At 48.6% G+C, this 21,637-nt stretch overlaps 1 protein-coding gene across 37 annotated transcripts in view; it reads left to right on the forward strand.

Moving 5' to 3' along the window:
• Nucleotides 1-21,356, forward strand: part of WNK1 (WNK lysine deficient protein kinase 1) — a 130,452-nt gene extending 109,096 nt beyond the window's left edge. For 12 of the 37 annotated variants that reach the window (XM_061418289.1, XM_061418291.1, XM_061418304.1 and 9 more), the window contains 14 exons: nucleotides 13-135; nucleotides 618-2,020; nucleotides 3,122-3,205; nucleotides 4,670-4,753; nucleotides 5,418-5,478; nucleotides 7,776-7,858; nucleotides 9,153-9,799; nucleotides 10,530-10,729; nucleotides 12,086-12,280; nucleotides 13,134-13,226; nucleotides 15,688-15,729; nucleotides 17,196-17,222; nucleotides 18,047-18,234; nucleotides 18,661-21,356. In XM_061418289.1, coding sequence (XP_061274273.1) covers nucleotides 13-135; nucleotides 618-2,020; nucleotides 3,122-3,205; nucleotides 4,670-4,753; nucleotides 5,418-5,478; nucleotides 7,776-7,858; nucleotides 9,153-9,799; nucleotides 10,530-10,729; nucleotides 12,086-12,280; nucleotides 13,134-13,226; nucleotides 15,688-15,729; nucleotides 17,196-17,222; nucleotides 18,047-18,234; nucleotides 18,661-18,978 — 3,548 coding nt within the window. In that variant the 3' untranslated portion in view covers nucleotides 18,979-21,356. Of the gene's footprint in view, nucleotides 1-12; nucleotides 136-617; nucleotides 2,021-3,121; nucleotides 3,206-4,669; nucleotides 5,238-5,276; nucleotides 5,479-7,775; nucleotides 7,859-9,152; nucleotides 9,800-10,529; nucleotides 10,730-12,085; nucleotides 12,281-13,133; nucleotides 13,227-15,687; nucleotides 15,730-17,195; nucleotides 17,223-18,046; nucleotides 18,235-18,660 lie in introns of those variants that run through there. The other 25 variants (XM_061418302.1, XM_061418305.1, XM_061418325.1 and 22 more) reach the window with 13 other exon arrangements.
• Nucleotides 21,357-21,637: the final 281 nt, after the last annotated feature.

Here is a 21,637-nt window from a genome sequence, read left to right on the forward strand (position 1 = left end):
TTTCTTTTTAAGCAGGCGTTCCTGCCAGTTCTTTAACTCAAGTTGTTCATTCTGCTGGAAGACGGTTTATAGTAAGTCCTGTGCCAGAAAGTCGATTACGAGAATCAAAACTTTTCACTGAAATTTCAGATACGGGTAAGAAATTGTTTATCCCACATACGTGTATAAATCCCATGTCTCTCCCTCCTAGATTGGAAGCTTGGTCAAATGACGACATAGACAGTAGAGAGGAGTAGAAAATTGACTAACCAACAGATAAACATATGGAGAAGGGAAATAGATGATGAACAGAGTGGATGTAAGCAAATGGGCATGGAAGGAGGCCACACTAGACATAGCCTGTATGACCGAAGCCGAGTGGGTTCAGCACCATGTATGTCTCCATGCCTACTACCATGGACAGCTTGCGGTCCCTCCGTGTCCCTTCAGAAGTACATATTCATACAAGATGACCTACTCTGCTTGAGCTCCCCTGTCACATGCTGACACCTGCTCAGGAGGGTTCATGTACCTTTTGGGTGTGTGGCACTGTTAAGATTCCCAAGGATAGGTGAGGGCACCCTTCTGAACTGGCTTTTTACAACGAACTGAGTCTGAGTTTTCCTTTTCCTTTGCAGTTGCTGCTTCCACATCTGCTGGCCCTGGAATGAACTTGTCTCACTCTGCCTCATCCCTTAGTCTGCAGCAGGCCTTTTCTGAACTTAGACATGCTCGGATGGCAGAAGGGCCGAGTACGGCCCCTCCCCACTTTGGTCAGACAGGCCCCGTGTTTCCAGCAGTGCCTCCCACCCTGAGCAGTGCCCCTGGAGCCCCAGCCGCAGCAGCCGCAGCCTCGGTGTCAGCCCCTGCCCCGAGCCACCCTCTTAGTGACGTGACCACATCGGTCATTCAGACTGAGGTGACAGTGGCCCCTGGAACAGGTGTCATGCCTCCCAGTGGTCTCCCTGTACCCCCTGTGTCTGAGTCCCTGGCACCTTCCAGCGTGGCCCCCAGCGTCACCATCCCTGCAGTTCTCTCGGCACTACCAGCGCCCCAGGCGGCACAGGCTCCCACCCCTGGCAGCGGGGCCTCCAGTGCAGGCACTTTCCCCTCTGCACCCGCATCCCTGACACCAGCCTCTGCTGTGGGCAGCGCTGTTGCCTCTGCTGCTCAGCTTCCACCTGTGCCGTCTCAGCCCGCGGTAGGCAGCTTGGCCGGGGTGGCCACGCTGACAGCCGTGCCCGCTGCCGCTCTGGGCCCTAGCCTCACGGCACTGCCGTCCCTTGCTCTCAGCAGCAGTACCTCTGCCCCAGCTCTGGCAGAGACAGTGCTGGTCAGTGCCCACGCACTGGATAAGACGGCCCATAGTAGCACCACTGGCCTGGCTCTGTCCCTTCCTGCCACCTCGTCCTCTCCCGCCCCTGGAGCAGGAGTGTCCAGTGCTGTTTCTCAGCCTACTGCTGCGGCTCACCCTTTGGTCCTCCCATCAGTCGTAACCTCTACTCCCATACTCTCCCAGGCAGGACCCATGTCAGCACCTCTACTGCCCCAGGTACCCAGTATTCCACCCCTGGTACAACCTGTTGTCAGCGTGCCTGCTGTGCAACAGACCCTGGTTCATAGTCAGCCTCAGCCCGCTCCACTCCCCAACCAGCCCCACACTCACTGTCCCGAGATAGACGCCGACACTCAACCCAAAGCTCCCGGGATCGACGACATCAAGACTTTGGAGGAAAAGCTGCGATCTCTCTTTAGTGAGCACAGTTCTTCTGGAGCCCAACACGCCCCCGTCTCTCTGGAGACCTCGCTCACTGTAGAGACCGCTGTCACAGCAGGCCTCCCAACCACTGCTGTTGCACCAAGCAAGCCTCTGACTTCCACTGCCAGTACTTGCTTGCCACCAACCAGTCTGCCCTTAGGAGCAGCTGGCTTGTCAGTTATACCAACGGTCACTCCTGGTCAAGTTTCCACCCCAGTCAGCTCTGCGCCAGGAGTGAAACTTGAAACTGCTCCAGCAAAGCCACCTTTAACTAAGCCTCCAGTAAGATTCTTATTTTGAAATAGTTGGGAAAATATTGTTCTTCCCTATCCCCCACCCTAAAGTACACTTTTTCAGTTCAGCCTTGTAGTATAGTTACAATGATGCTTGGCTTCCTTATAGTAGATATTTATTAAATTAATTGAAGGTGATTTTAGAATACATGTTCATTGAACTTGGAGATTTTTCTCTTTTGAAATGTGGCAGGATTGGGGGTTAACTATAAGATTTTCTAAGAATGTATAGAAGGTAAAATACAGGCGTTGTTTCTGAACTGGTGCAGACTGAGACTGAAGAAGCCCGTACCCCACAGGGTGTGGGGTGCTCCTGAGGCAGCTGTGCCTGGCCACAGCAGTTCACAGTCTTTGTTTCCATGAGGATGAAGCAGGCTTTCTGCTTTGCTCAGATTCCATAGACACACAATTTGGAGTTTATAAAAAGTTGGAAGTTGGTGGTAAATTTGATGGAAGGAGAAGTGAATCTAACGTTAAGGATACGATTACTAGAATGTGTTTGCTGGTTCTGCTGTGGAGCCTTCCTCTCATTCTGCCATCTTAAGTCTCTGCTCTTCTCCAGATAACAAGGCTGTGTTTCCCCTGTTGTGTGCTTCCCCCTCTTTCTGCCTTGCCTTCGGCGTGAGATCCCTTGTACAGAGGGGTAGTACAGTGGCTTCACTCAGACAGCATACAGATGACTTGATAGCATTAGATTTCTGATGCCTTTTGCTATCAGACCTGCCCCATAGTTATTTCTGAACTGTGCTGTGCCCTCAGACAGCCTGATGACACTGTGCCAGACAGGCTTGCGAGGGCCTGGCCTGTGCCTCATGTTCAACAGCCTTCATCTGCTCTGCTTTCTCTCGGGAACAGCCTTTTACTAAGTTCTGTTCGTTGTATTGGTATATCATGGTAACCCTTCTAAGAGTGCCACGGTTATAATGTCCTTTATTTACGATAGATACCAGAGTGTAACCAAGGCAACAGAGTTCCCTTAACCAGATGCGTCCTGTTCCTACGCTTCTGCATTTGAATTAGTCGGTTTGCTCTCTGTATGCTGTCTCTGCTCAGCATCTCACGGACTTGAATTTCCCTTCATTGTCTGTAGGTGCTGCCCATGGGCACTGAACTTCCAGCTGGTACTCCACCCAGCGAGCAGCTGCCACCTTTTCCAGGACCTTCACTAACTCAGGTGCCCTGCAACTTGGCAAATTTCTGTTTGTGCCTCCTTTCTTTCTCAAAGCTTATTGCAGTTCTCCACTGCAGGATCTTGCCTCTGGCTCCTGTTTGGTTTTAACTTAGTAACAACTTGCTTTTAAAACACCGTAGCTGATGATATAGGCCCTACTTAAAGTCAGAAGCAAATCATCTAGAAATCATTTACTGTTAATATTTTTTCATATCTTATGGAAATGATAGCAAACGTGACATTTTGACAAAAGATATAACTGCTTTGTCATTCATACTTTTGTAGAATACTGAAAGATTACACCATTGTGCAAGTGAAAAATTTTTATGTAATCAAAATTAATGGTGAAAGTTCCTAAGAAAAGGGTGCCACCCTGATAACTGATAACGGCCTTTTTTTTCTTGAATGTTTGACATTTCTCTCAGTGACCTCCTAATGAAGTACGTAATTGGGTATGAGAGGGTCATGGTTATGAAAAACAGGTATTAATCTTAAAATCCAAAACCCAGCAGAGCTCAGCTAACATGAGATTGCTCAGAGACAAGTGAAACCAGTGACATAATAATGAGATCCCATCTCACACCCGTTCTGCTCACTCGGGGTCAGAATCACCTACAGTCTGTGAATTAATATGGCCTTTCCCAGTCTACCCCCAATACCACACATGAGTCAAATTCCTATAAAGTACTGGGCATGATCCCATTGTAGCTATGTAAGAGCTTGTGACACAGGACAAGCTAGTAAACAGTGAAAATAAATTAGGGACTTAACTTTAGAATAAGATGTAAGAAAAAACATGGGAAATTGATCCCAGATACACAGTAAAACCATAATTTAAGCAACTTGCTAAATAAAGTAATAACTCCAATAGAGAACCCACTCCATCAGCTGCTAAACTTTGGAAAAGAATGTGAAAGTCTTGAACTTACTTTCTCATTAAAAACATGTATTCCAGTTCCTCAGAAGGCCCAAAATGTGAAATGAGAAACTGCAAATTAGACCTTTGGGAGTGAGGCTAAGCAGAGGAAGGCTAGAGAGACGCACGGTTGATAGAAGCCAAGGCAGTGACGGTGTGCTAATACCTACTGTTATTCACAAGGACAGGTCCTCAGGAAGAAGACCAAACTGAAGAAGAAAATGGGGAACAATACGGCTAATCTGCCAGTCAACCTTGTACATGTTTCAGAATATATTTTTATGGAGAGGACAGATATAAGAAAGAAGACCTCAAAACTGTAAAAACATAAATGTAACTGGGTTTTTGTGTATCTTGAGAACTTGATGATACTGTTTAGAGAGCTTGGTGAATCATTCAAGCAGGAAAGCTAAGATGAGTGTAGATTATTGGGTTTAGTACTGAGTGAGCAGAGAAGGACATGCCATGTGGTCTGAGCAGGAAGCAGTGTGTCCCGTGTGCGTTGGCACTGGCCGTGCCCAAGGCTGTGCTCACCATGCTGTGTCCTTCAGCCCCCGCAGCCCCTGGGAGACCTGGACGCTCAGCTGAGAAGAACCCTCAGTCCCGAGAGTGGCATGCTGACGTCTGCCGTTGGAGTGAGTTCTGATGACCTTGATAAAATCTCCCCATAACCCTCATGTGTTATGTTCCTGGGATGTAAGCTGTGACCTTGACCACTTTGAATACCTTTAGCACCGAAGTGGAGTCTTTGCTTTTGCTCCAGTCAACAGAAATGAGATGGTTAATGAAGCAGTAACACTGACCTAGTAGCATAACCGAGCAAGACATTGGTTTTGATTTTCTCATCTTCCCTGTAGTTAGACCTCTCCCACAGACCAGCCCTGTGGATTCCGTGTTTATGCCTGGGAGGAGGCCACACTTTTAAGTTTGAAGTCTTAACGTCTTCCTTTTAGGCTTGTGACAAAATAATGTTCTGATTTAAGTTACCTTTCTGTGAATATCCACGTTTAAGCATTCCATGAGAAAAATTAAGAAAGGGATTTGGAAAGGTTAAGACTCAAAATTTCTTTTAAAAATCTCTGAAACATCCATCTTTCTTTATATCAGACTAGTTTTTAGGTTACTATCTGTCTTTCTTTATATCAGACTAGTTTTTAGGTTATTAAAAAAAATCACCTTAGACAAAAGCGTTTCTTCACACATCCTGTCTTTCTGGCCAGTGGAAAGGCAGCAGGGAAGAGACCCTCTTACTGAGCCTCTGACGCTAAAGCCGTGGTGGTGTCTGTGTGTGTCTTGCAGCCCGTGTCTGTGGTGGCTCCAACAGCAGTTGTGGAGACCGGAGCCCAACTTCCGAAGGATGGTGAGAGCACCCTTCTTCCTCTCTGTTCCCACGCCAGGCCTTCCTGTAGTTGATGGGGGGAGGTACACGTTCTTGAGAGTTTGCAGGTGTCCTTGAGACTGTCAGAGGACATTCTTACGTATTTCCTGATTGACAAGAACTGATACTAACATCTAGAGCAGTAGGGTCATGAGGTTTTTACTTCTTTTTGAGTGGTGGCTTCCTAGGGGATAATGATAGTTTCTTAGCATAAAACTCTGTTTTTAGCTAGGCCAGATCCTTGCTAAAACATAGCAAGGAAATTCAAGCATATTGATAAAAGTTAATTTATTCACAGCCTCTTAGCTTTTGAGATGTATAGAAATATAGAAGCTTGAACAGCATGGATGGTGAAAATGCACATGTAAGAGTTCAGATTCTCAGTTTTAAACATTATTTGTCTATTTCTGAATTGTTTAGAATTGGCATGTCTATAAAATAATCTGTTTTTAAAAGACACATTTCCAAAAAAAATTTAATTCTGTAAAAATTATCCATACCAACAGCTTAAATGTTTTATTACAGCTTTTATCATGATGTTAGTTGTAGGTTCATATCAACTATTGTTGTTATAAAGTTTTGTTGTAAATCTCTTTTCACCATCAGTCCCACCGAACATGGGAAATTTGACACTTTTTTTGTTGTTGCCTTTTCCCAGATAACCATCCTCCTCAACATCACCTGCCATAAGTATAATTCCCTGTATAACTATTAGTAAGATTGCCTGAATGCTCTTACTACTTCCTGTCTTCCTTAAAAGTGCTAAGTTTCACTTAAGACCTTTCTAAATTAAATTATTTTCAAGACAGTCACACTATGAATTGGCTCTTATTTTGAAAGAAGTGACTTGAAAATCAGTGGAATAGATTAGAAAGTCTAGAAATGGACAAACTAAAATGGAATGTAGAATATGAAAAGGGTGGCCTTTAAGTCAATGAGACAGATGGGGTATTTCACTAAGTAGTTTGGACAACTGGACAGCCATCTGGAAAAAAGTAAAGATGTATCACTAGCCTAGGCCAAAATAAATTCAGAGTGGAACAGAGATGGAAAATGCTGCCATAAAGCAGAACTGTAAGAAAACAAAAGGGATCTTTTTTTTCCCAACTATCTAGAGCAGAGTTGACAAACTTGTTCTGTAAGAGGCCAGAGAGGAAATGCTTCAGGTGTTGCTGGCCATCCAGTCTCTGTCACAACTACTCAAATATCTAACCTATTGTAGCTCCACAGAAGTAATAGATAATAAATGAATGAGCTATGTTCCAATAAAATTTATTTATAAAAACAATCTGTGGGCTAGATTTGGTTCACAGATCATAGTTTGTTACTCCCTGATACAGAGAAAGATGTTGTTATTACATTTAATACCCAGCCCAGAAGCATTAATAGATTTTCAATTTCTGCATGGGGGAAAAGTACTGTTACGTCCAAAGATAAAGATAAATGAAAACCTGGGAAATGTGTGTGTTGTATATGCCTGTCACAAAAAGGACTTTGTTTTGCCAGTATAAAGAATTTCTGTAAATTTGGCATAGACCAAAATTTAAAAAAAGATAACGGGGGAAAAAAACACAAACATAGACGTGAAAATATTTAACTTCCTTTATGAAACAGAACAGTAGAATAAAACTACAAGTCGTCGTATTTTTCCCCTGTCCTTGGTAAATTCGTAAGTTAATAGCCACTGGAGACTTGGTGTATATATATATAGCCTTTTTGGAGATCAGTTCATGTCTGTCAGAGTTTTAAATGGCAGTGATTCAGTACTCCCATTCTTAATTTACTGTACAGATTTTTAATATAAGAATATACATATTAGAGCATTTGCTGCTATAAAAGTCTGCTATAGCTAGTTCCCATTTAAAATGGGTCTTTAGTGTCCTCAACAGAATCTCATGATCTTTGAGTTACAGGGCAGAGCTATAGTGTCCCTGCCTGTCAGCCTTAGTATCTCTTCTCGTGTGAGCTAAGCCAGGAAGCCGCGTTGCTGCTGTGTGGCTTTTATTCCTCCACGTGGTGTGCTGTCCTCTGTATGGTATACAGGGGAGACAGAGGGTTTCACAGCGATGTAATCTTTACACAGAAGGTGTCTGGTAGGAAGGTGAGCAGTAACCGTTTCCCCTTTTGGGCGCAGCGAAGGGGGACAGACAAAAGGAAGTGTTCCTCTCCTCTAACGAGTTTCTTCTTGGAATGCGCAGTTTCTGTTGACTCTGCTTCTGGCTAGGGAAAGGAAGCTGCTAAAAAGATGCTGACATTCGTTCTCTTCCTCCTCGGTGTAGTTCTTTCAGTCTCTCAAGTCACAGAAGCTCCTGTCCTTGCGCCCACTTCCACAGCTGGTGTTCTGAAGATGGGGCGATTTCAGGTGAGACTCTCGCTTTTAAGGGGTAGTGTGTGTGTAACGAAGGATCGATCCCCGATATGGTGAGTGGTGGTGTATGTATGATAAGGGATTTCCGATTCCGGGGTGGGAGTGTGTATATAAGAAACTTACATCTGTCTTTGGGGACCTAATTGCCATCAATGATATGTCTTTTTTAGGAGCACTTTAGAGCTGTTTATCATTTTCCTCTCTTAAAATAACACATGCTCATTCAGGAAAATGAAGAATACTCAGAGTGGTATTCTGAAGTACTCTGAAGAATACTTAGAGAAGCAGTGGACAGTTGTCCTCCCTGCCCATCCTCCTCTTTTCCTTTTGCTCTGTGCATGTGTGGACCTGACATTGACCCTGCTTCTTTTCTGATAGCTCTCTGTAGCTTTTCCCATTTAGGGGTAGGGTTACCTAGCCATTCTCCTATTGTCAGTCATTAGGCAGTTTCTAATTTTTTAATAAGTAACAGTAAACATCTTTGTATAAAAAAGTTTTCATGTTTAGGATAACTTAAGTTTGATTTCCATAGTGAAAATACTGAGTCAGCATCAAATGACACCATGTAATTATATTTTCCCAGTTGGGAAACAAGTGAATATTTTCTGGGTTAGTGATAGGGATATGGCAAAACCAATACAATATTGTAAAGTTAAAAAAAAAAAAAAAGAGTATGAGATAAAGATGCTTTGGGATTAAAAAATCTTTTTCTGTTTTCTTAGCTACTTTCTAGCTATTCTCAGGATAGCACTTGAAGCTGGGGGTATTGGATCACATTCTTCTTATTTGTAAAGTGTTCTCGGAGTTTGCGGCTTCACTGACTGTATTTCTAATACATTGTTGAACTAGCACAGGAATCTGGATCCTTCCTTTAGCGCTAGCTAGTTGTCCTATTTCTTGAAGCTTAGCTGTCATTTAACATTTATTGGATGTAATCTTTGTAGTTTCTCTTGTTTACAAGCAATCGTCAATATTCTGTGACCTGTTGTTATTTATATTTTAATAAGATGTGATCTGAGTCCTGTGCACAACAGGAGATAATGGAAGTAGCGAATTTGCTTGGCTTAGCCAGCTGCTCAGAATGGGCATCTGACTGCACATCTCAGTGCAGACGTGTCATGCTCTGCAGTGCGGTTCCTTCTGTTTTCGCAGTCTGAGGTGGAGGGCCTGTGTAAACAAATGATCAGCCTACTCAGACTGGGACTTGAAGTGCTTCACTGTTTTATCATCCGTTGTGAAAATGGAGTGTCTGGGAGTTCTTTAGTCTCACTTTGGTCTATTGTGTCAGGTCTCAGTTGCAATGGATGACCCCCAGAAGGAGGGTAAAAGTAAGTCGGAGGATGCCAAGTCTGTCCACTTCGCATCCAGCACGTCAGAGTCCTCGGTGCTGTCAAGCAGCAGCCCCGAGAGCACCGTGGTGAAAGCAGAGCCCAACGGGCTGGCCGTCCGGGGCGCCTCTGCAGACATGCCTGACAGCGCCCACCAGCCACCTGCCTCAGAAGCTGGGCAGCCTAGCAAGGTGGGCCGTTTTCAGGTGACCACCACAGCGAGCAGAGTGGGTCGCTTCTCTGTGTCCAGAACTGAAGATAAGATGGCTGAGGTGAAGGGAGAGGAGCCAGTGGTCTCTCCTTTCATGGACTCGGAACACGACATTCCTCCCACCGTGACGCCAAAGAAAGAGAAACCCGAACTGTCTGAGCCTTCGCATCTGAACGGGCCGTCTTCCGACCTGGAGGCTGCCTTCCTCAGCCGGGACGTGGATGCTGGCTCAGGGAGCCCTCACTCCCCTCCGCAGCTGAGCTCCAAGAGCCTTCCTGCCCAGAGCCTCAGTCAGAGCCTCAGCAATTCTTTCAACTCCTCCTACATGAGCAGCGACAATGAGTCAGACATTGAAGACGAGGACTTAAAGTTAGAGCTTCGCCGATTACGGGAAAAGTGAGTGTGTTTCTCCCATGAGGGTGGCGGCAGAGCTGTGTGAGGACCCAGTTCCTGGTGCTGGAGAGGTGACACAGGAGCGGGGCCTCTGGATGTAGTTCTTGGAAGGACTCAGGGCATCCCTAGTTACAGAACTGCCTCAGCACCTGTGCATGACTGCTACATGTGGTTTTTAACACTAGCACTTCAGCGTTATTAACCTAATCTTGACCATTTCTTAGCCTACTGAATGAATCTGGTAATGGCACTGGGGTGTAGAATACTTGAACAGGTTTTCTTGGTCACAGTTGACAAACTGGATTTGAGTTGCCAGTTCAGTATCCTGTGTAGAGCCTCAAAGTCAGGAAATCCTTCTGGAACATCATCAGCCATTTGTGGTTGGCTAGTAGCTTTTTCTGGAGAAGGAAATGGCAACCCACTTCAGTACTCCTGCCTAGAAAATTCCATGGATGGAGGAGCCTGGTGGGCTACAGTCCATGGGGTTGCAAAGAGTCGGACACGACTGAGTGACTTCACTTCACTTAGGAGCTTTTTGGAATTGGCTTGGGTGGTAGAGGCCGGCAAGAAGAGCTGACAGACGAGAATCTCAAGCTGGTAGAAGTTAGATTAAGTGCATTTGAGGGACAGATTCATTAGTAAGTAAACCTGTGCGTGAAGGTGAAATCATGTTAATTCTTTTTGGAACAGAGGTGGTTATTCTATTTTTTAATTGTTTGGTTATCTTTTGTAGACATCTTAAAGAGATTCAGGACCTGCAGAGTCGCCAGAAGCACGAAATCGAGTCTTTATACACCAAACTGGGCAAGGTTCCTCCTGCTGTCATCATTCCCCCAGCAGCCCCCCTTGCAGGGAGGAGGAGGCGACCCACCAAAAGCAAAGGGAGCAAGTCCAGTCGCAGCAGCTCTTTGGGGAATAAAAGCCCTGGACCAGGTCAGCCGTGGCCGTCCTGTCTTGTGTTTCTGTCTCCATCTGTGTGTAGAAGCTGTTGAATATTGGCTACTTGAGTTGAATTAATTGTGAAGGAGTTTGACTTTCCTATAGTCTCACTTCCTTGCCTTCACTCCCCATGTTTATAGAACCTCTTTTTGAGCCTGGAAGACAGGGTAGTACTGTGGCCTTTTCCTGTGTTGCCTGTATTGCTGTCTGGTGGTTTCCTTCATGTGTAGTTGTTCTTGACTCATAGAACTCACATGTCCCCAAACTCCTAGGCAGCTGGAAGAAAACACACTGTTTTCTCTTTAGTAAAGTCCAGGTCAGTTCTCTCTTTTTAATGAGTGGAGTGGTCATAATCACAATTGGGATGAATGTAAATTTCATATAGGTGTTTGGGTATGTCATGTGATAATGTCCTTGATTAAAGTTTTGTTTTATTTAGCTGTATGGGAATAAAGAACATGCTAGTATTTATAGTCAAAAAAATAGTTAAATCATAATCTCTTATTTTTGTGGTTTGCCTGTTTTTTCTCTATTATGTAGAGTTTTTCCCCTTCGGTGAAGTTATGGTAATGTTAGATAACTAGTTGTAAGTAAAAGCAGCTGTAACACACTTACATACTTATACTCCAGTACACTTGGCACTTGCTCTTCAGTTCTCATGTTAACTGTATTGGACAGCACTTGCAGGCCTAATAGCTTCCCATTCTCTGCAAGTTTTCAGGGGCCCAAACCTTTTCTCTGGGATGTTAGAGCCAATTCATTATGAGATGTGAGATCATAAGTCACAGCAGCTAATTTAGATTCTGATCCCAATTTCAGCCTTCTTTTGGAGTGTACTTCTGTTCCACTAATTATACTAAGGAGTAGCCAGGTGTCCACTTCAGGACACCTGGCTAATGAGTGAAAGCTGCCTATCAAAAATAACTCTAAATATGCATTACTCTATAATCCCTGTATCATTTTTTGACACCTCTTTGTACTTGATTGACACATGGACCAGAAGGACTAAGGAGAGACTGTCTGTGGACCACTCTCAGCTATGAGAGGGTAAAAGGCAGGGCTGAGGTCACGCAGTGGCATTCCCTTGTCTCCTGCACGTGCTGTCATCTTACCCAGCTTGGACTCCTGAGTCCCCCGGGTTATCTGCAGCTCAGCAGCTTCAGGGACGGGGTCCTGCAGCCCTGTTGCCTCTCCTTCATCTCTTACTCCCCATCCCGTCCAGAGGCTTTTGCCCTTTGGTCTGTAGCTTCTGACCTGTTATCACTCCCTTGGTGGGACAAACAGCAGACAGTACTGTCCAGGGCAGGGGGAGAGCTGTGCCCTGCCTCACACCACTGTGTCTTCTGACAGGTACCCTGTCTGGCCAGAGTGCAGCTTCAGTCTTGCACCCTCAGCAGACCCTCCCCGCTCCTGGCAGCGTCCCGGAGACAGGGCCCAACCAGCTGTTACAGCCTGTGAAGCCATCTCCTTCCAGTGACAACCTGTACTCGGCCTTTACCAGCGATGGTGCCATTTCAGTACCAAGCCTTTCTGCGCCAGGTCAAGGTGAGAGCCACGGGCAGCCACCATCCTCCGGGAGCCTTGAAATGCAGACACAGCCACACGCAGGGCAGAAGCCTGGGGCAGGCGGGTGGCTTGGGGGAGCAGCTGACCTGGAACCTGCTGCCTACATGGTTCTTTGGGCTGCAGAGGGGGGTGGGTAGCAACTCGCTTGGGTGGGATCACTGCTCCCTTCTGGTGGAAGTAGGTTTTCTTCAAGGGATTACAGCAGAAAGTAGCCCTGTGACGCCTCAGTGTGGTGCAGGACTCCTTTGGGATTTGGAACTTATGGTTTAATACTGGACTAGGGTTTCCTGAAACCAGATTCTTAGGTGTTTTAGCCCTTTCTGAAAGTTAATGCATTTGTTCAGCCAATGTAGACTTTAATAATTTCTAAGTGTGAGAGAGACATACTAAAGTGAATAGCCCTAAAATTCAAGTTGCTACCTTTAATCTACTTCCCAAGTATAGGTCGTTTAATAAACAGAGGTTTAATAAAGTGATCACTCAGAACATTCCTGTAGAGGAAAGACCTTTTAGTAACATTAGACAAAACTTAAAAGCTGTTGGGCATCTGGGTGGAAAAGAATGAGGGGAATCTAGATGGCAAACGGAGGTGCCTTTGCTGCAGCTTTGCGAAGGTTAGAGATTAGCCTGTCTCTGAGCGTGCTGGTGGGTGGCGCAGTCTGGGCTGGTGGGGGACAGACCTGACCCCTGCCTCTGGCGCGCAGGCCTGTCCTGCAGGCTCGTCCCTCTGTGTGCCGTCCTAGTACATCTGGCTCTCAGCTCGGGTTCTAACGTCTCGTAGCTGTGTTCTGTCTCTTCTCTCCCTGTTCTCCCCGTTCTTCCCCTCTCACAGGCTGTGCCAAGTTTAACTGTGCGTCCGAGCAGGTGACGTTCAAAGCTGGCGGCAGGAGGACGCGATTTCTGAGTACGCCCTGCTTGGCTCTTTGTGTGTAACACCTTTACTCTTCCTCGCCCCTGTGTCTGCCGCGGGTCTTGTCTCACGCAGTCCACCCTCATCTGTGTCTGTGCATCGTCTCTGCGGTGGCTTGGCTGAGCTAGTGTCGCCCTCAGAAGTTTGGGCCTCTGTTAATTACGATAGAAGATGGAGATCTGATCATAGGTTTCTGTAAACTTCAAAATGAATTTTCTGGTAGAACTGCCTCTTCCTCAGCCTGTGCCAGAGGGCAGCACGGTGTCCAGGGCAAGGGACTGCTGGGTCGTTCAGCATAGTGATGTCTGGGCGCCCAGCCATGCATAGTGCTACCCCTTGCTCTGGCATTAGGAGTCACAGCAAGCTTCCTGACCGCCGCTGCAGGGAGAACTGAACCCCTGTTTTTGTATTATTTTTCAGAGTAGATTGAAAGTTGTTTTTTTTGTTTTTGTTTTTGTTTTTGTTTTCGTAATCTCAGTTAAGCATAACCACCTATCAATTGTAAAGATGCTGGAATCTCTTCCCTGGATGTTTTCACCACCACTGCCCTCTGAGGGTTTCAAAGAGGGTTTCGGTGTAGTTCGTCTTATAAATTAAGCTCACTAAGACCGAGGGCCAGCACCTGCAAGCCAAGATGGGCTTTTTAACAAAATCTCTGGGACTTCTCAGCTTTCTTCCCCAAAACAAGGCTCCTGCCTCTCCAGCCCACCTCCCTGCATGTGGAGTGTGGGTGGTCCTGCACAGACCCGGTGAGATCACAGGCACGAGGCAGGAGCCCAGGGAAGCACACGTCTTTTCTCTCTAATCAGCCTGGCACGTTCCAGTAGTTGATAAGCATATGTTGAAATGAGAATTTTAAAAACAAAACTGAGGTTTAAGTAAAAAACCTTTGTTAGAGCTTAAAAGATCTTCTCTGTTAAGGCCTCAAACTTCTGATGTGGCTGTTGACATACTTTTTAAGTGCATGTGCTCGGACTGTCGTCGTCTCTTGAGTGTGGTTCAGAGGTCCTTGGGCCTCATACAACACTAGTCCAGGGCTGTGTAGCCCAGAGGGAGGTGGAAGGCCTTCCCCGCTTGGTAGGGCAACGGCTTTCCTGGCAAGCCTTAGTGGGTGAGTGAAAGTCACTCAGTCGTGTCCAACAGTTTGTGACCCCATGGACTATACACAGTCCATGGAATTCTCCAGCCAGAATACTGGAGTCGGTAGCCTTTCCCTTCTCCAGAGGATCTTCCCAACCCAGGGATGGAACCCAGGTCTCCTGCATTGCAGACGGATTCTTTACCAGCTGAGCCACAAGGGAAGCCAAAGAATACTGAAGTGGGTAGCCTGTTCCTTCTCCAGGGGATCTTCTGGACCCAGGAATCAAACCGGGGTCTCCTGCATTGCAGGCAGATTCTTTACCAGCTGAGCTGTCAGGGCCTGGCTAGGCTAGGCTGACCAACAGTGTTAGCTCCTCGGCACTTAAGTCAGCACTTGAAGTCCTGTGTCCAGTTAGATGACTGAAGGGACAGTAACAGCAGGGGACAAGTGTTTGGAGGTGTCAGTCCGGTGTTATGTGGCCTGTAGTGTCTCAGAGGGAAGGAGGAAGACCAGGGCATTTTTGTGAGGGAAGTATTGTGTGACAGGCACCTCTTCGGTTAGCTCAGAACATTCCCATCGCACTTGGAAAGGTAGGTGGTGTTACAGTGTCGTTCAGATGAATGAGAGATCCTGCCTCCGTTGAAGGCACGTCAGTGTCCATCATGTAAGCCTTTGTGAGCAGATCGCAAGATGCAGATTTAAAGCAAATAAACCCAGTGGTTTAGGACTGCCGAGCCCTGGTTCAGTCCCTGTCGGGGAACTAAAGGCCCAAAAGCAGTGTGGTGTGGCCAAAAAGAAAAAAAAGTTGAAAGAGCAAATATGGACAGAGATATTGGGCTCTCGGGTGTTGGGGTCTTAACTAGTCTGGGGTGCTTCACTCTGTGCTCAAAACAGATAATGGTTTGGAAGCACGGCTTGGCTTCATGCTTTATTTTTGTTTGAAAGTTGCTCGTTTTCCACATACTTTTAAAAGATTTTTCTAGGGGGGAAGGGGTTAGTATGTATGTCTAGGGTTTGGAAATAGTGTGTTAGCCAGTTTAAATGAGAACTGTAATGATGGTGCCACCTTTCAGCCTCCTGTGGTGGAATTGCGAATGCATTTAATGCAGTGCGTCCTAACAGCCCAGCAGGAGAAGCAGGAGGGGGCCAGGGCGTGGAGAGACTGCCTGGGTATTCGAGGTTCCAGCAGTGAGGCCAGAGCCCCAGAAGCCTGGTGTGGGGCTCGCTCCTCCAGACAGCGTGGGGTGGGGCCGTGGGCCGGGAGGGGCCCCCGCGCAGCCCAGGCCCTCTCCTCTCCCTCTCTCCTGCTGGGCCCTGGTGTGCTGTTTGGAGAGTCTAATTATTTATACTTCTGTTTCCTAATCTTTAACACACTGCTCTCTCTTTGTGCTTCAGGGAAGATGGTGAAAAAAGTCTGCCCTTGCAACCAGCTCTGTAGTAATTATCCTTTCTTTCTGTTACTTCTGGTCCCTGACTGTGAAGCCTGTCGCCCTGAGCTCTTTGTGCCCCGCAGCCTCTCGACTCCTGGACCCCAGCCCTGCACCCTTTTCTGGTGTCGTCTTCAACACACTCAGTGGTTGCCACTGGCTCTCCTTCCAGATTCCAAGTCCCCTCACAGTCCATGCTCTCGGTGACAGCCCACACCCGGCTCTGTGACAGCTGTGGGTGGGGGCGCCCGCGGGTGTGTGTAGGGCGAGTGGGGCTGCCTCGCGCCCCCTGAGGAGTCAGCCAGCTGTGTAGATGGTGCAGACAATGGCAGCTGCCGCCAAGGGGCTCTTCCAGAAAACGGTGCTTGGGAGGCGGGCAGTAAGCGTGGCTCATAGTGGGCTCTTATTACTAGAACGGGGCAGGGGTGGGGGGCTGACTATATGGCAGGAGAACATTTTTGGTGAGAAAGCATGCACTCACTGCTTTTAGAATTTTTGAGCAGAACTGAGAAGGGTTTAAAGGACAGTGAGTGTCCTCTGAAGGCTGGCCGTGTCTCAGAAACACCTGCTCTGCTGGTTTCGTCACCGCTTTCCTGCTGCCACCAACCACGTGCACCCCCATTCTCCTGGGTTTAGTAGCCAAGCCAGCTTTTCCTAGAGTTAATTTCTGCTTGGAAAGCTGGGGGGTGTGTGTCACCCTCCTGTGGGAAGGCGGTTTGCAGAAGCCAGGATGAGAAGGTGGCCTGTGTGGCTGGCGCTCCCCCGGTGTCCACGCTGCACCCAGTGTCGAGGGGCCTCGGCACCCAGCTGAGCCGGCCTGTGGCAGCTGCGCTCCCCTCCGTGGCTGCTGACAGCTCTGCTCACTTGTGACCTCTGTGTCGTCCTCATCGTCTCACTCGCCACCAAGCTCACACCGCCGTGGTCACGCACATGGGGGGCGGGGGGCGAGACGGTCCTCGTGCATGCGCTGACACCCACCCCCACCCCTGTCCCCGCCTGCGCTGCTTCCCTGCTGCCGTCCCGGAAGCCTGTGTCCTGTGCGTCCCACTGTCCTCCTGGGTGCCGCCCTGTAAGGAACTCGGCCCCGGCCCCCGCCCGCCGTGTTGCCTGGGTGCTGAGAAGCACGGGACCTCTGCGCTGGGCAGCCTCACCTCACGACAGCTGTTCCTCCCGCACTCGGGCTTGGGTGCCCAGCCCAGGCGGGTGAGCCACCCCCGTCATGGGGCCTTGGGGGTGGGGGGCGAGTTGCTTCTGGCGCTGCTGGACTGTGACAGCGGGCAGTGTCCGCACGTAGACATTCAGCCCTGGCCTTGACTGGGGATCTGGAGTCCTCTTGGCTCATGCCTTACAGTGGCCGCTTACAGTTATTCTGCAGCACATGTGAGATCTGGTAAGAAAGTGGGGGTGCGGGGAATACACAAGACCCTGACTCTTCTTTCCCTCTTCCCTCAAACCTGCCTCTCGAATAATCGCCAGTGTGCCCTCCAGCAGAGCCGAAATCAGGCAGGACACAGACTCCTTTCTTCCTCATGAAACCATAGAGACCCTTCATCACAGCCCCAGAGCCTCTGCTCCCCGCACCCCCTGCCTCCCTGGGTGCACAGAGAGTGCCTGCTCTTTGGGGAGGGGCAGGGCGGGGAGAAGCCAGCCGCCGTGCAGCCGTGTCTTCCTGGAGCCAAGAGGCTTGGGCGCAGCACAGAGACCTCCTCGTGCTTTCCTCACAGGGAGTTGGGAGAGGCTGAGCCTTCACTCTCCCAAGTTGATGTTTGCATTCATGTTTATGGGCCCAGGTGAAGAAGCTTTCTGAACAGAGCACGCGTTCTCTCATCTCCGTCTCTGTGGAAGAACGGCTGAGCGCGTCCCGGACCCCGTTCCCCCGCGGCTTGGGAGCCCAGCTCTCCTCAGGCCTGTGCTCGCAGTGCTTCGGCTCCCGCGGGGACCCTGCCCATGCTCAGGGGGCCCTCGGCTCTTGCCCTGTCCTGCAGCATTCAGAGCAGCCAGGCTTGGTGGCTACAGCACACAGCTCTCCTCAGCGGGCGCTGGGCACAGGCCCAGCACCAAGTGTCCGCGCTCCCAACACCGTGGGGATGGGCGGAGCGAGGCCCCGGCCCTCCTCCCTCCCGGCAGCTCCTGAGGAGAGCCTCCCCCGGCCCTGCTATACGCAGCGTTTGGCTCCTGAGACCCTGAAACCTCCCTTCTGCATGGCTCCCTGGCTCATCCCCCCGTCCTGGGCTTGCCCTTCATCATCGTGGGAGGTCTCTCCTCTCCCGAAGTCACCACCCAAGTCCCTTCTAACGGGCGTGCCTTGTTGCTTCTTCTGACCTCAGGGACCAGCAGCACCAACGCCGTCGGGGGAGCCGTGAGCAGCCAGGCCGCCCCGGCTCCGCCTCCTGCCGTGACGTCCAGCAGGAAGGGCATGTTCACGGACGACCTGCACAAGCTGGTGGACAACTGGGCCCGGGACGCCATGAGTCTCTCAGGCAGGCGGGGAAGCAAAGGACACGTGAGCTATGAGGTCAGCACACCCCTCGTGCTTCCTCCTGCCTGTCCGAGTGTCGCTGGGCACGGGGACCCTGCCGTGACCACCTCCAGGGGCTCCTGAGTGCTAGCACTTCCGGGAAAAAAGACAGCAATCAGCTGGGTCCCTTCTTAGTTTCTTTCCCTGGATTCCTTGCTCTGAACTGAGTCAGCCCAGTTTTTCTTCCCTTTTCCTTAACACTCTGAATGGTGTGTGCTTGCGCCACTCACGCGAGGCATGCGATGCCACCCCCTTCCAGTCAGAACAGGTATGTGGTGAGTGTCAGGAGCCAGTGATGGTGATGAAAGGCTGTCTGGGAGTTGTTCTCCCGACCCTGTAAGGTCAGAGCAGCCCAGGCCTAGAACTCTCTCTCGCCCTGTACCCGTCCCACCTGCACGGCTTCACCGCCTGTTCTCTCTCCAGGGCCCTGGCATGGCAAGGAAGTTCTCCGCGCCCGGTCAGCTGTGCGTCTCCATGACCTCAAACCTGGGCGGCTCTGTCCCTGGCTCTGCAGCGTCAGCTACCTCTCTAGGGCACTTCCCCAAGTCCATGTGCCCCCCTCAGCAGTACGGTTTCCCTACCCCCCAGTTTGGCACGCAGTGGAGCGGGACGGGTGGCCCGGCACCCCAGCCGCTTAGCCAGTTCCAGCCTGTGGGAACAGCCTCCTTACAGAATTTCAACATCAGCAACTTGCAGAAATCCATCAGCAACCCCCCAGGTTCCAACCTGCGGACCACGTAGACCCGAGGCGATCCTGGGGCAGGTTTGGGGACAGGAGATGGAATGTGGGGGGTCGGGGGCATAGCCTATATGCTGACTACTAGTGCTGCATTTAACTGGTCATTTCTTGCCAGAAAGGAATGTTTTAATCCCGCTTAGAGCCCTTGGAGTGGAGCCCCCCGCCCTCACCATCGCCTGAGTGGGAGGAGGGGAGGGCAGCTGTCTTGTGTGTGCTTTGTCGTTGCCCAGACCCAGCAGCGAGCCGTTGGGAAGTGGGGTTGGTCAGAAGGCTCCTAGAGAGCTCTGGAAAAGCAGAGCCGTCTACATTTTCAGGTGGTGGGGCTCTTCATTTTGGTAGCCACCCCAACCCCTTACTTACTCCCTCAAGAATATAAACCACAAGACAAAAAATTTAAACTATTGGGCTCTCTCCTACCCTGTCGCCCACTGTTTTTCTTTCTCCTGTCTCCCCCTACTCCCGACCCCAATCCAACCAATCTTTAGAACCCAGTGCAGACACCAGGGGAGGGATGGAGGTTTCAGCCCTTTCTTACAATAGGTCATTAGTGCTTTAAGCAAATGATATTCGCAGCTTTGACTGCAGCATTAGCAATTAGGAAAAAAATTAAGTTCCCTGCGGACATGTAACTTTGCCATCAGTTTTGATGTGGAAACACTGTGATGTATAAATGTTGTTGGACAACAGTAGTTTAAGAGTAAAATATGAAAGGCTTAAAAAGGCTAGCTCTGTCCTTTACTTACTGAGATTTCACTTTTCTCCTTTGTATTTCCATTGTATTAGATAAATAAATGTGAATGTAAAATTGTATAAATCACTCTACTTGAATACTTCCGTCCTCCCAGTACCGCTTGCTGGATGCTTAGTGCCTTGGACTTCTGTCGCTTCTGCCGTTGCATCAACTTCTCGTCAGACCCTGGTCAGCTGGTCAGCGAGGGTGTGTGGAAGGAGAGCGTGGGTCCGTGTGACCCAGCAGTGGACTGTGTTGTAAGGAAACTGGAAGGGTATTTTTTTCAAGTCATTTAACAGTTTTGTAAGATGAGCAGGGTGAGAAGTTAAGTTGACATCAGTGGTTAAAGCAGAAAACTGTTTCAGGACAAATGAGGAGGGAGGCTGTCACCAAGTCGGGCAGTTACCAGGCTGAGCGTGGCGTGCGATTGGTGCCGAGAGACTAGAGGCTGCAGAACAGATGTGTTTTGAAGACGTGGTGCTTGGCCAGCGGCTGCCCTAAGCCTTACTTACCTGCGCTGGGCTTGAACTCAGAAGATTGAGAAGAAATGGCTGAAGAGAAAGGAAGCGGGTAGGGGCTGGTTTTTAAGTTGGGAAATGTGATAGTGAAACGTCTCAGATGGAGAAAGTTGCTCTAAGAAAAATTGTTTGCCTTGCCTTTCCTCTTGGTGCAAATGTACCGTGTATTTCTCAACGTGGGGTCCTGCAGTTGTGGCAAGTGGCCCCACATCTGAAATAAGCACCGTAGGAACGGCTGCTTGTTCCTCCTCACTTCTGTATAATGTCCAGAGGGTTGCAGGGTCATAATCTCCCGGCTACCTTTGTTTCTAGAGTGACAATGGATATTCTCATATAAAGACTCCCCTCAAGTAATAACTGCAACCAGCCAGTATTATTTAGTGCTATGCCTGGTTGTGATGGGCAGTTCTCTTTATTTTCAGAAACTTCAGGAAATATTCTCCCATTGCCTATTTTGGGGATCTCTGTTCTCCCAGAAGATGGGGCAAGAAGCTAGGACTCTTAATCTTGGGGTGCTTCTTCTCTTGACCCTGAGCCACCTCAGTGGCCCAACCCAGGAATCTCCATGACAGGAAGAGCCTGGCTGTCCTGTCCTTCGTTGGCCATTTTCTTTTAAGTTAGCCAAGGCCCCAACGATGCAAACGAAAGCTGAGGCTTTTAGGAAGGTAAGAGATGAGAAGGGCAGGTGCTCCAAGCTTTGCTTTGAGACTTTACTTTTTCTCTGCCTGTAATCCTTGAGAAATGGTAAGAGTAAGGACCGAACAAGAAGTGCTGAGGAAATGGGAAACGGACATGTGGACAGAGGGGACGGACTTTGTACCCAAGGAGGGAGCCAAGTGCAGCACGACTCTGGTCACTTTGGTTTAATGATGTTGAGGTCTCTTCACTCACATGGAAAGTAAGAACTGGTTTTACTTACTGTTGATTTTTTTCCCCTCCTGTGGATGAAATAACTGAAACCTAGAGGAATGAACCAGTGCTACTGAACTGTTTAAATTATTTTCGTGTTAATAGTACACTTTGAGTATCTTTTTCCACATTAAAAAAATCTTTCTGAATTATAAATGTTTTCCTTACGTTATTTAACAATGTACACTGTTTAAAAAAAAATAAACTGAATTCAAACCTTGGGGATTCTTGGCAGCCGTCACTCCTGTTTGGCGCTGTGGGTGCACTTCGTGCTTGTGGACGTGTGACGAAGCCACGCGAGTAAACCAAACTTGGTTTTATTGAGCTGTGGGGATTCATTTTCAGCAGGTGCCTTTTCGTGATCACATTAGCTGATATGACTTGTATGCAATTTATAACTGGATTCCTATCTCCAGAAACTTGTTCAGTGATTCTGACCTTAACTGAGATGCTGCAGACAAGGAAGATAGCGGTAACAATAACCAAAACCAGAAAAAAATTTTC

This window comes from Bos javanicus, chromosome 5, assembly GCF_032452875.1.
Source record: "Bos javanicus breed banteng chromosome 5, ARS-OSU_banteng_1.0, whole genome shotgun sequence".
Taxonomy (NCBI): Eukaryota; Metazoa; Chordata; class Mammalia; order Artiodactyla; family Bovidae; genus Bos; species Bos javanicus.